We start from the raw sequence: 14,394 nt of genomic DNA, 5'->3' as shown, positions 1-14,394 counted from the left end.
GATTTATTGGATTCGCTATGAAAGAAAAGAGCGTGGAAATAAACGCCGCTGAAAGAACAGAAGCAAACGCTGGGAAGAAAGAAATCGACCTCTGCGAAGAACGAGATAGAATAATCCGAATGACCAAAACTTCAAAGTCAGTGATGCAAGCAGCCTGGCCCAAAATCTTCCCGACGATGGGTCATATGGCAGCTTCTCCAATGGTCATAGGTTCCGCGAGGCATTAAGCCTTTCCGCTCAAGCCTGAGAATCAGATACAATGCCCAGTACTGGCAGCTCTGCAGTGGGAGAAGTCTGGCCTGTTGTTCGACGATGTGGCCGGATGTCGCTGGGATTCGGGAAAGAAAGATCTTCTCCTCGATGCCCCAACTATCAAATCTCTTACCGGGTTCAATCGCAAGCTCACGATCACCTGCGCAGCCAGAACAGTGGAGCCATGTACAGCGGTCTGCACCTGGATGAACCATCAGAATCATCCAGTGAATAGGACCACGAGGGACTTGCTGTTTGCAAATTGCCATGTAGATATCGAAGTGTCTGCGATCAATGTGAGGCATCTTGATCTGCGTGTGTGAAAGGGTGTTTGAGGTGGATGTTGGTCAAAGTAAAAGAAAGAGTCGAGACTCGATGTAGGCTCGTGTGGACTGTTTGCTGTGATGTTGAGGCTCGTCTTAGCGGGGAGTTGCTCGTTCTTATAGGCGTCCCTCGAGAGCACTGATGCGCGGCGCCGACAGGCTCTTGGTTGACCATGCAAATACAAAGCCTCGATATTCCATCCTGACCTTTGTCTAGTAATAGTTTCTTTGATATGTTTTCTTTGTGTCCTATTCTGGATCTAAGAGACTCGACAATGTCGTTTAGTGTTCAAAGGATTCAACTGACACGCAATAAACGACAATGAAACTTCACAAACCATAGTTTCCTAAAGGACAAATTGGTCATCCCATCACCTTAAGCCCTTGACCCACCTTCGATCAACCCAAATAAACATAGTGCAGAGCGCTCCTTATAGACAAAAAGAAAACAAGTCTTTTTTGAATATATGGCCAAAAAAAAAGGCAAAAAAAGCAGCACTATTGACGGAAAGTTGTAAATGAGAGTTCACGACATCCAACAGCGAGGATGGGCAACTGAACAATGAAAGAACCATTGACAAAGGTCGAAAGACACCAGTAGAGGATTCGTAAATGTATCAACTATGCCAATCAGATCAATGAGACACTTCTTGCCCGCAAGCCAGGTATTCCTTGCTGACGGGGTAATCTAAATAACCGACTGCCGATTGGCAGACATAGAAGGTTTCCCTGTTGTAGGCATTGAGTTTCAGGCCTTCCCTCATTCTATAGATGAGATCCGGGTTTGAGATGAAATAGCGACCAAAGATAACGACGATATCGTTGTCCGGATACTTCTTATCCACGAGTTCTTGTGCATCTTGGGGCGTATACCCCCCGGCGACAAGGAGAATACCATTCCACTGGTTGTACACAAAGTCTAGTCGGTCACGGCCACCGGAGTCCTGAGAGCCAGAAATCCGCGACTCCACGACATGAAGGTAAGCGATGTCCGACTGACTGGCCTTGTTGATGACATCTGTAAACTGCGGAATCGGATCGTCCATTCTCATGCCCTGGAACGTACTCCAGGGGCTCAAACGGAGCCCAACACGTTCAGAACCGATGGCATCGACGACCGAGTTGATCACATCATTGAGCAGGCGAGATCTGTTCTCCACACTTCCACCATACTCGTCGTCGCGTTTGTTGCTGACGTCTTGAATGAACTGGTCGAGAAGGTAACCATTGGCTCCGTGGATTTCCACGCCGTCAAAGCCTGCCCGAATGGCGTTTTCTGACGCGTTCACAAAGTCCTGGACAGTCTGCTTGATCTCCCCCATGGTCATTGCTTGGGGCACCACAGCGCCTTCTGTCATTGGGATGGCACTGGGTGCTACGATGGGAACACCCTCCTTTCGGGCCACTTCGGCATCCGCAGCACGGCCCATCGCGAACAGCTGGCAGAATATGAAGCATCCTTTGCCATGGACTTCGTCGGTGACGGTCTTCCAGGCCGCGACTTGGTCTTCGCGCCATAGACCGGGTGCGTAGGGGAAGCCGCCACAGGTTGCCGATATGAAGGTACCTTCGGAGATGATCAAGGTGCCGGGAACAGCGGCTCGTTGACCGTAGTACTCCCTCATTAAGGGTGTCGGTACTCGGTCTTCAGTTGCGCGGAAGCGAGTAAGAGGAGCCATCCCGATGCGGTGTTTCACTTCCACATCGCCTATCTTAAGGGGTTTGAAGAGACGCGAGTGAGGCATAGTTAAAGATGTCGAACGCTTGCTTTGAGGTATGCAGAAGAATGAGAACTTGATACTTGGAACTTGGGAATCTCGAGAAATTTATACTCGCAGCGCCTGGAGGAATGTAACAGAATCATCGCCAGAATGGGAAGAGAGATACTTCCCAAAAGGGAACAGAGATGTCTCCCATTAGGGAAAGGTGAGTGGATTCCACCATCTTCCAAGCTTCGTGCTCAGCCAATCATTTCTCCCCCTGGTCGAGGCTATCTCTCCGCTAACATCCGGATTGTCGGGGCAGCAAGCAGTCAATTACAAATAGACGATTCAACCAACTTATATCAACACCGTGATCTCTCGACCCTCCAGCTGGGTATCCTTATACAGCGATCATACTAGACCGGCCGCGAGACAGACTAGAGTAATTGTGTGTCCTTCTGAGGCACAAGATCTCTTCATTTGAGAATATCTGATCCTCGAAGCGGGTCTGCATTTAACTAAAGGACGAGGTTTCTTCCCAAAACGCCTTCACCTGGGACATAAATGCCTTTTCTGACCAGATGAATCTCTTCAAAACTTCAACTAAGTCTGGCCACAACGTATACAAGCCTCTGAGTCTAGAGCTGCGATTCTTATGCAACAGTATCACGTAACCTGCTCGTATTGGGCCGATGGGGGCAAAAGCTCCGCCGATATACAGGAGCCACGCTAGCAAACCAGGCAAGGCATCCCATATAAACTCGTCGTTTGTTTGCTGTAGCTTGAGAAATAGCTGTAATGAAAGATGGGACTTGAGAAATGCAAGGTTAGTGCAACCGATAGGAGAACGAGAGGTGATTGAGAACGCAATCCACTCACGGGAACGGTTGAAGCACGCCAGATTTTGCAGCGCAGCATAGTCGAGCATAGATATGCTGCTAAATGACAGCATTCTGAGATGTAACAGCAATTGGGTAAGCCCACCAGCCGCGACTGGATGGACGCCTGATGATTATCAATATGTGCCATCGACATCACATCCTCTTTGCCCAACAAGGCCGAATCCCGGATGCATTGCAATGCAAAAACGTCCTTGAGTACTTCCACGAAACTGTCACCCAGTGAATGCGAAATATCTTGGAATCCAGGCGGTAAGACAAAGAAGTTCGGGGTGAAAGGATCTCTTCTCCACTGAAGCTCGGGAAAGGTCGTATGATCAACAACTCGGCTTGACCCTGTCATGACTGAGCAATTCAGGTCTGACCTGTTGACCAGTGTAAGGATGTGGTTCCAAGGAAGGCTGTATGGGCTCTCACCAGAAGATGGCGCGCTTAATCCCGTCGCTCAGATACACACCCTTTCTCCGACATGTGTCAAGAATGCGCTTTATTGCCCCCATATGAAGTTGGACTTGGTGAGGCATCCCGATTCGAGCCTGTACGATAGATCAGACATTTGTGAATGCCCCCTTTCAAAATCTGGAGAAGTCAAAGAGAAAGTAATACGGACCTCAATACCGGCGAGTAGCAGAATGGCGCCCAATGTCGACTCTGTAGTAGCCTTTTCTAGAGAACTTATACTCTGACGGATACAACTCAAAGCCTCCCCTTGATACTGCAAACACTCACAGTCAATTTCGCCGGCAGCAGCTGCAAATGAGAACGTGAGCATAACAGCGCTCAACAGAGCGCGATCATCCTGCCCTTTTCGAAGAATCGAGGGCAAGTTCTGGAGCACAAGCTCGTCTGAAACGCTGAAGGCCGGCTCCCTAGACTGGCGAGACCTTACTATATTATCCTATATTAGCCTGTGTCAATTATTATTCTGGGGCATTTGCAGCCTTCTTACGGCTACTGGACAATGCCTGCAGTCTCGGCGACTCTGCAGCAAGCATCTGGAGTGGACCGGGTGTACTCGTGGAGAGAGAACACAGGGGCTCAGCACGACCTTGGCCTTGGTCTGATGTGCTCGTAGATTGACCAGTCACATCTTTCAAAGACACCGGATGGAAGTTATGACCCAACTTTTGTTGACGCCTTCGTTTGTTTTCAAGGCCCCGCGCTACCGCATGCGATCGGACTAAACGTCTCGCTGTGCGGCCTTGGTCTTTTGGGCTTTGCATAGAAATGAAATGAAATTGGTTATCTAAAGCATGGTCATCGGGAATGGAAGAGGGTTATAGCGGGTTTGAAGTTCAAGCTTACTTGAGTTGAGTTCATTGTGCCCAGCCATTGTGGAACAGTTTTCGAAGTGCAACAGGCGTCTCCCGTAGCCACAACGTATTTACCCCAGGGATATATGGCTGAAAATAGTGTGCACAGACTCTCAAGTGGCCGGAGGTAGGCGAATGGGTATTGATGGATGTGTTCGACGTGGACGAGAGTGGTGGATTACAAATCGAAATGTCTTAGGTAGCTCCCGAGTCTATATAGAGGATTTCTGCCGGGTGGGGCTTTCAGTGAAGGCGCGTGCCCAGGCGCACCTTAACATGAGCACTCCCTGTCTATTTGTGTATTAATCTTTGATAGCCAATAATACCCTTATTTCTTTGAAGTGCTCTGTCCTCTAGCTTACCTCTTTCTTCTCCTTCTCTACCTACTGTCAGAAAAGGAGCGTATCAAGAAAATGATAGCGTCAAGTCATAAATATAGCTTTTTATATACAATCCCGAAGTCATGTACAAGGTGACATCACCCGTGATGTGGCTAGGCTGTTTCGTAAAGAAAAGGAGGGGTAGATTAGGCAATTTTCATTTGATGCCTAACCACAATCACGACTTGCTCTTTCATGCCCTCCCTTCAACTGCAAAGCTTCCTAGCGAACATACCGAGCCCTGTGATACTGCCTTCTCTCTTTCTCTATAATTGTCCCAACGACTTCAACTGAAGCCAAAGAACAAATTCATCGCCTGCGATTAAGAAGTTCTGAAGGGCCAGCCTGCCAAGGTTTTTATCGCTTGTGCCTTTTGTTCAGTATGCCTGAAGCGGTCATAAAGGATACTCTGGTATGTCTATTAGGGGTTGCTTCCCAGGTAGTCAGTTAATAACATATACCAGAGCAAGGGTTGGAAGAGCTTGCCGATCCAGCTGTATTCAACAACTACATTACGCATCCGTACCATTGCATCAACCGAGAGCCCTTCGAGAGAGAACTGTACTGCTTTTAATGCCAAGAAATAAGATTCCAGGATGAAAAGGGCAGAACGATTCATACGGAGCAAGGGAGTGGTGAAATCATTCTTCCTCCTCGGATTTGAATCTTTGCAATCGGTGGGAAAACAAGCATCGTAGATAGACCATGATTGTTTAGGTTAGCACATAGAAGCTGAGGGGGATCTGTCATAACAGAGCTTGTTTGCCAAATTCACTCCCGCAAAAGATCCGATGCGCAATTGAATGATTCCATGTTGTGTACTATGCCCATCCCGTAGTTGGCATATCTCAAATAATAGCCCGTAAAAAAAAAACATTTCGTGGGCGCTGCACTGCTGTCATAACCCTCCGTTTCGCAAACGATGCGGTTGACTGCCCTTCGTCTGTCATGATATGCATATTGCCTTTGTTCGCTTCGATGGCTGCCAATAACAAATCATTCTCTTTGGCCAATATCAAGTCCCACTGTATACAAGGGTGAAAGATTATATATGATGCCAGCACTTTTTGACTAGAGTGGGGGCAATCAAAATTGAGCGTCAGGCATGATTAATGCAATCGCTTGAATTTGGAGTGAGTTTATTTCTCAAAATTACGAGGCAATAAACTTACTCTGAAGAATGAAGGATTTTAGGATGAGTTTATTGTATTCTATGGAAACTGGGCAGGGACCGTCCATGGTTTGCTCAAAGAGCCTTCAGACGCGGGCGTATTCAGCAGACTTGTAGAAATCTAAGTCGTAATCTAATAATCGCCAGTAGCCAGGCCAGTACTTGACACATGCTGGCCATGGAAGCCAAATCCAATAACGCCAGGAACAGTGGCTCGGCCGAGTTCAGTCAAGTCACGAGCATCCAGGCAGAGCAGATAGCTGTGGCCTTGCATACCATCAAGCACAACGATGAGAAGGACCCCATCATCTTCTGTCTTGCCGTTGGGATTCGCAACAAAAATCGGTTCTCCGGGGGAGTGACCGTGTTGTCTCCACAGACAAACATTCTGAGTATCACAGTCGAATTTCACGATACCATCAGAGATGGTTGACTCTCCACGGAGGCTTGCGGCATAGACATATCGGTGACGATGAGTCATGAAGCTGGTATTTATCACTGGTAGCTCGGGAGAGAAGGCCTTGCAAGCAGACCATTCAACAGCAGCTTTCTTGACCTCCGAGCTCGGGGCTGATGGCAAGGATGGGAGCCGGAATCGTGATATAGTGGAGCGCAACGCATCACCTCTGTGGGCCGCAAACTGTTTGGCGCTTGGCCTTGAGGATACCAGGTTGTCGTAGTAAAGGGACTTGAGAAATTCCGTGTTGTCGAGCCTCACAAGATCTGCAATGATGTCTGTTTTGGTTGGATCTTCCTTACAGGGCTCCTGCCAGGCGTTGATGGTGTGGAAACAGAAGAATGCAGGGCTTTCATATGTCGCGACCAAGCCTTGCCCGTGTTTGCGGTCGACGACATACCACGTTGCGGGCTGAGATGGGTCCGTTGGCATGATGCTCTCCAGGAAAGAACTGTCAGCGATAAGCAATGGGTTGACATGTGAATTCCAGACACAGAGCAGAACGAAGTCCTCGGTGAGGAGCAGGGAGTGAATATATGCAGGCACTCCCGGAAATGTTGCCAGGATGGTCGTCCTACCTGTTGTTCCTGAAACCCCAAACACACGGTATGTAGAGGTCGGTCCCATTGTGAGGTTGAAGTTGTACATATCACCCGTTACCGGGTCAGAGCGAGCGTGGGAGGCCGACATATGACCGCTCAAGTCTGGATGAAGTGACGTCTGCGACGTCAGGCCAATGGGCTCCAAGGTCTCCGGGTCCAGCTTCTTGAAAGCATTGTAGTCGGTCTTCGCGTACAAGGTCCGAATTCCTGTGGATGTCGTCCAGCGTCCAGCTGACTCTTCATCGGGTTTATCATCGAGACCGGGCATGTTGATTGAGAGGGTCACGCCAACATTGCGTGCTGACGGACCAGCGGGAGGAACATACTCGCTCTGGAGTTTGTTGAACACAGTCTTGCAAGGGTCGCGCTTCTGCCCAAATCCGAGCCCTTCCATGGATCCTGTTACTCGTACATGTTCGATCAGTGCATCTGTTGAGAAGCGAGAGTTATACAGGATCCGGACTGGTGTGTTCGGTTCTTGGGTTTCCAGAATCTGGAAGCGATGGGTTTGGCTAAACCCGTCAAACCAGTGTGAGATCTGGAAGATCTGGTCATCCTCGGTCTTAACCTGGCTTTTGCCGGGACCGGTGCGATACAGAGTCCCCGCGGAATAAGCAGGGATATTTCCTGTCACAGCAAGTTCGATGGGCTTCTTTTCTTCGTACTCGGGATCGAACTATGGTGATTGTTGATGAGTCCAACCCTGCAACGGGGGGATGAAGGCAGAAGTCACTCACCCCCTTGTCATTGGGCCAATTGTTGAAGTATTCCTCAGTGTTTTCTGAGACAGGACTCATGACTGGAGCAAGTTGTTTTCGTGAAAGATGGCCTGTCGGTGCTGGGGCGTGCTGTAAATACTCGGGATTCTTGCAAAATAGCTCGGCTAAAGACGAGTTGGGCTCGCTATTTATGTTCGTCCCAAGACGCTGACATGATGCGTTTGAATCATGTGTCTCAGTTCCAATGCGACAGCTGTCAATCGTTTAAACATTCACTCCGGCGTGAACTCAGCAAAGGTGGGGGAATCGCGACGGGAGCGGATCGAGTGGATCAGCGCAAGTCGCCGCTCTCTCCTTCTCCCCATCTCCATCGCATGAATCGCGCAGTCTAGCGCCTCAACGCTGGTCGCCAACCCCGAGTGCTTTGACTGTTACGCCGACGGGCAACTATTTCACGCCGTCAGCTGTGTGGGGCGAGGCCAGAAAAAAAAAGGACGCCGAAGCCGAGTGTCGCTCGTGGGCGGGATTCACCCGCTTGCTAGAACGGCCGGGATTCACCCGCCTGCTAGAACGCATCACCCGATATCCATCCTCGCGCTTGACGGATTCTCATTCGGCGCTCTCGGCTCGTGGAACGAATCAAGTCGGGCGATTTCCAATCGCGGGTCTCGTGCATAGCGTCTCGCCTGTGTTTTTCTCGAACTGATCTAATCGCCAAGGCCCGGATGGATCGCTCCCCGCCGCAACAGGCTAAATCGGCGACTGCAGAACGACTGTGGAGGTGTGACAAGTGCTCGTCAACGTTCGGGCGGTTGGATCATCTGAAGCGCCATGAATTAACCCGTATGTGCTGACTGCGCCCGACGTCAGGGTTGCCGAATGACTGACCTTCCTCCCAGATAATATTGAGAGAAGCCACGTTTGCCATTTCTGTGGCGCGCTGTTTAGCCGGGGGTAGGTGTTCCTGGTACCTGCGAGGCATTCTCTGCAATGGAATTACTCCAGATCATGATTTAAATTGAAGGCTTACTGACTGGCCCCTCAAGGGACGTGCTACGAAGGCACTGGCAATCATGCAAGACCCGTCTAGAGAAAAACCAGGAAATTCCTGACAGTCAACGAGGTGGGAAACACAAACGGGCCTGCGACAGTTGCGCAAGCATTCGAAAGGCCTGCAATGGGGAAATTCCATGTTCTGAGTGCACTCACCGCGGGCGAATGTGTACCTACCAACGCCTCTACGAGAAAGGCGATGGCGATGCGGACGAAGGCCAGGCGTCTCAAACAATCAACAATTATAGCATGGATGTTGATGCCCCCGACGCGGAGTCAAGCTGGACACTGGGGCTTCAAAACTTCTATCCTTCCATGGCAACCAGCCGAGCTGTTCATGCTCGCAGATATCTGAGGCAATAAGAATGTCGAGGAAGCTACGGAGGATGCATAACGATCTTAGGAAACATGGGTATGATTGATAATGCGAATGAATCAGAGACTGTAGTCATATTCACAGATACCATCCCTCCAACTCCCTCGCTTGGGGTGATCTCTGTACAATTTACTGGACCCCCAGTGGATCTCTCACCAAGCGAAAGATCCTGATCCATAATGCCTCTGAACACGCGTGTTGTTTCCGCACTGCCGCGCTCTTGTCGAGTGTGGGGCTCCACCGGACCGAAGGCCTCAACTCCAAGCGCCAATAGTAAGAGGAATGGAGACATGAGTTTCATTAGTAATATGGCTGGATTCCAATGGGGGTACCGATCGAACCCTGAAGATAAAAAGACAAAACTCCGCCCACATTAACGAGGAACAAACATGGTATCCACACTATCATATACATCTCCAAGGAAGCTTTCATAATTCAGCCACGCGTTATCGCCTTGGGCCGGTGCCCCAGTGGTGCTGAGATCCATGGCATCCCACATGTTCGGCCATTGTTCCAGCGTAGTAGGGGCGGCAGGCATCGCGAGGGCAGAGTCAATAGTAACTGGCGGGCCAGCAGTCGGTCCCAGCTCTACTGGGTAGGTCACCGCAGGTTGAGGGTTCAATTGCGCCGTGCTGGGATTAATGGGTATACCACTGACTGGCACATGGCGAAGTGGATCGGCAGGAGACTCGCTGTTGCCCAGGAGCTCTCGTTTTCGAGTTCGTGCCTGGTTCATGAGTTTCTCCATCGGCTTCCACAGCATCCCGTGCTGTGAGTCTGCAATCACCGTGCTCGTTGAGTGGTACATTTGCTCCACCACAGGCCAGTATTTGGTCATTACGTCCGCATCCTTGCAGACGCATAGCTCGGCCAAGGCTACGGCAAGGCCATGCCATGGAACCCATAAAGACCCGAACCACGACCAGGGTGCCATTGTGGGATCACAATACGCTTCCGACGACTTCTGCAGATTATCCGCGGCCAGCATGAGAAGATAGTCGCCCTGGACTGCCGGAGGAGTAAACTTGCGGCTTCTCTGCAATGGTCGCACGCATACGAGCTGTAGCCAACTGTAGACCGTGCCGGCCGTTCGTTGGACATATCGCTGGTATGGAGATAGGTCGGGTCGACATTGCCTCAATAGATTTGAGGCTGTTAGCTGGAAGTCTTGCAGGATCTGCTGTCGCATGGTCATCGACTTGACAGACATTTCAATAAAATCGGCAAATGCAATAGATCTGGCCACCGATTGTGCTTCTGCGATAATCAGTGTGTGAGTCATGTCGGTAAACGAGCCCTCTGGGGGCGCTCGAATGGGTCCCGTCATGCCAAACCAGATATCCTCGTCGTTGATGTTTGCTGGCGGGGCATTCTGGAGCCATGCCGCTTGCATCATCGGTTCGGATGCACGATCTAGTGAGGCAGCAATATCGAGTAATCCAATGGCCTGCCAGCAACGCCGGCGCATCTGTTGCTCGAATGCATTGATTTGAAAAGGCGGTTCACGCATGTGGAGACACAATGCTTGGCCTACCCGAAGAGCCATAGACAACATGGTCCATACACGTCGGCTTTGGTCTTGGCAACGGGCCGCCAGCTAGATCAAGTCAGCCTGGATGCTTAATTCAAATCAAGCAGCAGCGGGGGCACTTGTATACGACAAGAGGAGAAAAGAAAGAACATACCAGGGAGATCACGTATGCCTGCAAAACGGTCAGGTCATTTGTAGTCATAAACTCTGCCTTGACCAAGGCCATCTCGGTTTCTCTCTGAAGCTCGGCAGTAATAGTCTTCTTGTCCGAGCCGAATAATGATTGGACCTGCGTTTCATCGATCGTACATACAGCTGCATAGTAAACAGCCAACGCCAAGGTAGCAGGGGTGTGATGGTCTGGTTCATAATCCAGATATGGTTTCTCATCGTGGAGGAATGCCCGTAGTGATGGTCTATGAAGAACCTTAAACACTGGGTCAACATTACGCAGGTAGATCGCGCACAGGCTCCGCCGTGTCTGGGCTGAGATGCTGAGTCCTTTGACAGACTGAGGGGAGTTGGAAACGCTCTCTGAGCTCTCTGAACCGACGAAAGAATGCCCGAATGTAGATGGATTCTTGTATTCAGGATGCTCGCTTTCCAGGCGGTCATCAAGCACACTTCGCAGCTCTTGCGTCTATCCCGGCGGCGTGATTAACTGAGATTCAACGGCGCTAGTAGAGAGAAGAGATGTGACGGCGGCAACTTACCTGCTGCATAATATCCTCCCAAAATGAACTGGCCATATACGTCGTGGATTGACGAGGCCGGTGAGGGAGGGTGAACGTCCGGGGCTGAGAATCAGCAGGCCGAGCATTCTGGTCCCGCCAGGTCTCGACATCGGCCATCTTGGTCTCGAAGCTGTGCTCCGTGCTCGGGGCGGCCGAGGAGGTCTCCTCTACGGTCGACCGATTTTCACGCTCGGCGGCAACTCGTTTCAACAGCTGCTCAAGCTTCGCAACCCGATCAGCCAATTCTTTGTCGGAGCCGGCTGTCCGCTCGGGAGCCTTCCTTGTGCGGCCCCGGGGCAGTCGGGCTCGCTCGACCGGGACGCACACAAAGCCGAGTCGCTGACAGCTCGTGCAAGGACTGAGCTTGTCGCATTTGACTTTGCGCTGGCGACAGGCCTCGCAGCTGAGCCGCACCCGCGGCGCAGACGAGCGCGATTGAGCACCGCGGTCAAGCTGGACCGTGGCGTCCGCCCGGTCCTCCTGGAGATCCTCCATGACGACACATCCACGGCGCAGGGCTCAAGTAGGATGATAGAGGGCTCAGCAGAGAGGAAGATCCTGTCTTCGATGTGAAAACTAGATGCGGTCGAGCCAGAACATGCGGGGGCGCGAAACCCAGCGCGGTGGGTTGGGAATTGTACTGACCATTCTCGGCTTGGCACACCCCCGGCCCGTCGCCCGCTGATTGGTTCCTGCGGTCGTCTTTCACGCGGACGCGGCTTGCCGATTGGATGCTCGCGCTGGGATGATCGAGTTCATTGTTGCTTCCAAGAAGCCGGTTTCCTTTCTACTGGACCCAGACCGAACTATCGGGTTGCCTGATGACTCGGGGGATCCCCAGAAGTGAGTCTCGGCTACATACATGGCCAACCCACGTTATGCTCCAAGGACTCGCAGGTAGGTTCCTAGTCGACCAAGTGATGGCTATCTAATGCACACTTACGTGACAAGCAATGACGGAATGCGGCGATCCCAGAAGATCATCCTAGCGGCGTGGGCGCCAATAATGCATCGTCTTATAGCTTCTCTGCTGGGGTCCTCCTGCACCAACGATGTCATACATGAGTGATCACAACTACAACTCTCTCCCTACTGTGGGTAGGGCATCTCAGTATACTACTTCACTGGATCTGGTGAGTCCCTAGGCAAAAGATCGATCTTCATGGATTGGAAGATCGCCACCTGGTTCATTTGGCTCTTCCCATTTGTATTCGCCATTGTCTGCTCGGATTGATATTCGGGGCGTTAAAAGGGTACAGTTCGAGGCTGAATCATCCCAGAATTTTCAATCCGCCTTTGGTCTTGCCTGGCTTCTTGACACCATCATGCTTGACCTTCCCCCCCGGTGGTCCCCCCCCTCGGGCTCCACCCCCACCTTTCTTCGAGTTCTTATTATTCGAAACCGGCCGCACTTCGGTGGTCGCTCGTCGTAGGAGAACCGGGTGAGAGCCGATGTACTTGCCTTGCATCTCTCGCGCGGCACTGAAATAGTCATCACCGTTGCTGAAACTGACGAACCCATACCCCTTGCTTTTCTGTGTGCGCTTCTCTCGGATTACACGAGCCTTCTGCACAGACGGGTAGCGCGCAAATGCCTTCAATAATGAGTCGTCGGTCACTTCGCCTGCGAGGTTACCCACGAAAAGCCGGAAATGGGCCGGGTCCCATTCTAAGAGGGTCGAGTCGGTCCAATTTTGACCACCGCCGGATCGAGTGACAGTGGTTTGCGATTCGGGTTGAGGGACAGGTGTTCCGACTCCAGGGCCTCCGGTCACTGGTGTCGCCGCACCGGTAGCCGTGCCGGTGGCAGACTGCGTGCCATCGCGTCGTTTTGAGGGGGCTTCGTCGCCTGGGTTGGCATAGGCGCTCTGCCACTGGGCAATCTGCGCCTCGGTTTCTGCGTCAACGCCCGGCTCGCGGCCTCGACGGCCACCATAGGGCTGGCCGGGCGTGGAGCCAAAGGGATTCTGGATCTGCGGGATGGTCGGGCCGTATGTGTTCTCGCTGTATGGAGCTCCGTAATAAGAGGGTCCGTTCTGGTAGGTTTGTGGTTGTTGATAGTAGTTTCCGTAATTGGTCGCAGGCGCCGCATAACCGGCAGATGTGACTGGCGGGGCCGAAATCACCGGGCTGGCGGTGCGCTGAGATTGCGTCGATGCTACGGAGCGCGGGGCGAATGCCGTGAAGGCGCTGTAGCCGGATGGGCGCACATTGCCACCATAACCGGGACCGGCAGGCGGCTGCGCGGCATTGGTGGATGGAGGTGGTCGAGGAGGCAGTGACGAAGGCGCCTGTTTAAGACCTGGAGGGGGCGGAAAGGACATGATGAACGGAGAGTCCGCAAGGAGAGACGGTTGGAGCTGTGTAGAATAGCAGCCACAACGTACCTTCAGGGCCTGACGAGCGCCGCAATCAATCCGCCAGTCGTAACGCCTGAAGTCCCGAGGGGGGAAACCCCTACACAAGTTGAATGCGAGATGAATCGGTGGCAGGAGTGGTTCAGCTTTTCTCCAGCAACGGTCAGGAAATGGTGTCGAGGAGCACTTGGGTTTTCAGACGATCCTTGGATCTTGCGATAGGCGCCTCTCCCGAAAAGAAAATGGAGTGCAAGCGCAGATGGTCGCTCCCGTCCACCGTAGCAGGTCCGGACCCGCGGCCCGAGGAGATGACTCAGCACCATGACGTATGGCCATGAGTCAGCAGAAGAACCCCCACTCTAGGCCGCATTGGGCCTAGCGGCCACGAAGACCGGTTGAGATGAAGAAGTTTCTCCGTCTACGCCTGAACAGTTCACCGATGCGTGGAATGGATGCGCGGGGGTTGTTGGGCGTGGGCAATTCTGTGGACTGAATCAGCCACGGCAGATGCCTTCGTATCCCCC

General features: G+C 51.9%; 5 protein-coding genes across 5 annotated transcripts; all 5 read right to left on the bottom strand.

The window, feature by feature from the left end:
- Positions 1 to 1,210: 1,210 nt before the first annotated feature.
- N7459_001280 (alkene reductase) lies at positions 1,211 to 2,320 on the bottom strand (the record flags this gene model as incomplete). Its single annotated transcript, XM_056940465.1, has 1 exon — positions 1,211 to 2,320. The coding sequence occupies one exon, from the start codon at positions 2,318 to 2,320 to the stop codon at positions 1,211 to 1,213; it is 1,110 nt and encodes a 369-aa protein (XP_056804745.1).
- A 1,344-nt stretch (positions 2,321 to 3,664) lies between these two features.
- N7459_001279 (uncharacterized protein) lies at positions 3,665 to 4,510 on the bottom strand (the record flags this gene model as incomplete). The annotated part of the gene is made up of 3 exons (XM_056940464.1): positions 3,665 to 4,065; positions 4,127 to 4,423; positions 4,483 to 4,510. The coding sequence occupies 3 exons, from the start codon at positions 4,508 to 4,510 to the stop codon at positions 3,665 to 3,667; spliced, it is 726 nt and encodes a 241-aa protein (XP_056804744.1).
- Positions 4,511 to 6,174: 1,664 nt separating this feature from the next.
- Positions 6,175 to 7,897, bottom strand: N7459_001278 (carotenoid oxygenase family protein; the record flags this gene model as incomplete). The annotated part of the gene is made up of 2 exons (XM_056940463.1): positions 6,175 to 7,776; positions 7,838 to 7,897. The coding sequence occupies 2 exons, from the start codon at positions 7,895 to 7,897 to the stop codon at positions 6,175 to 6,177; spliced, it is 1,662 nt and encodes a 553-aa protein (XP_056804743.1).
- Positions 7,898 to 9,621: 1,724 nt separating this feature from the next.
- On the bottom strand, positions 9,622 to 12,008 carry N7459_001277 (uncharacterized protein; the record flags this gene model as incomplete). The annotated part of the gene is made up of 3 exons (XM_056940462.1): positions 9,622 to 10,845; positions 10,934 to 11,419; positions 11,493 to 12,008. 3 exons carry the CDS (start codon positions 12,006 to 12,008, stop codon positions 9,622 to 9,624), a joined length of 2,226 nt encoding a protein of 741 aa, XP_056804742.1.
- A 776-nt stretch (positions 12,009 to 12,784) lies between these two features.
- N7459_001276 (RNP domain protein) lies at positions 12,785 to 13,837 on the bottom strand (the record flags this gene model as incomplete). Its single annotated transcript, XM_056940461.1, has 1 exon — positions 12,785 to 13,837. One exon carries the CDS (start codon positions 13,835 to 13,837, stop codon positions 12,785 to 12,787), a length of 1,053 nt encoding a protein of 350 aa, XP_056804741.1.
- Positions 13,838 to 14,394: the final 557 nt, after the last annotated feature.

Source organism: Penicillium hispanicum (genome assembly GCF_028827665.1).
Source record: "Penicillium hispanicum strain IBT 35686 chromosome Unknown utg000001l_segment0_segment0, whole genome shotgun sequence".
Classification (NCBI taxonomy): domain Eukaryota; kingdom Fungi; phylum Ascomycota; class Eurotiomycetes; order Eurotiales; family Aspergillaceae; genus Penicillium; species Penicillium hispanicum.
Note: the sequence above shows the minus strand (reverse complement) of the source record. Positions and strands in the feature narration are given on the sequence as shown.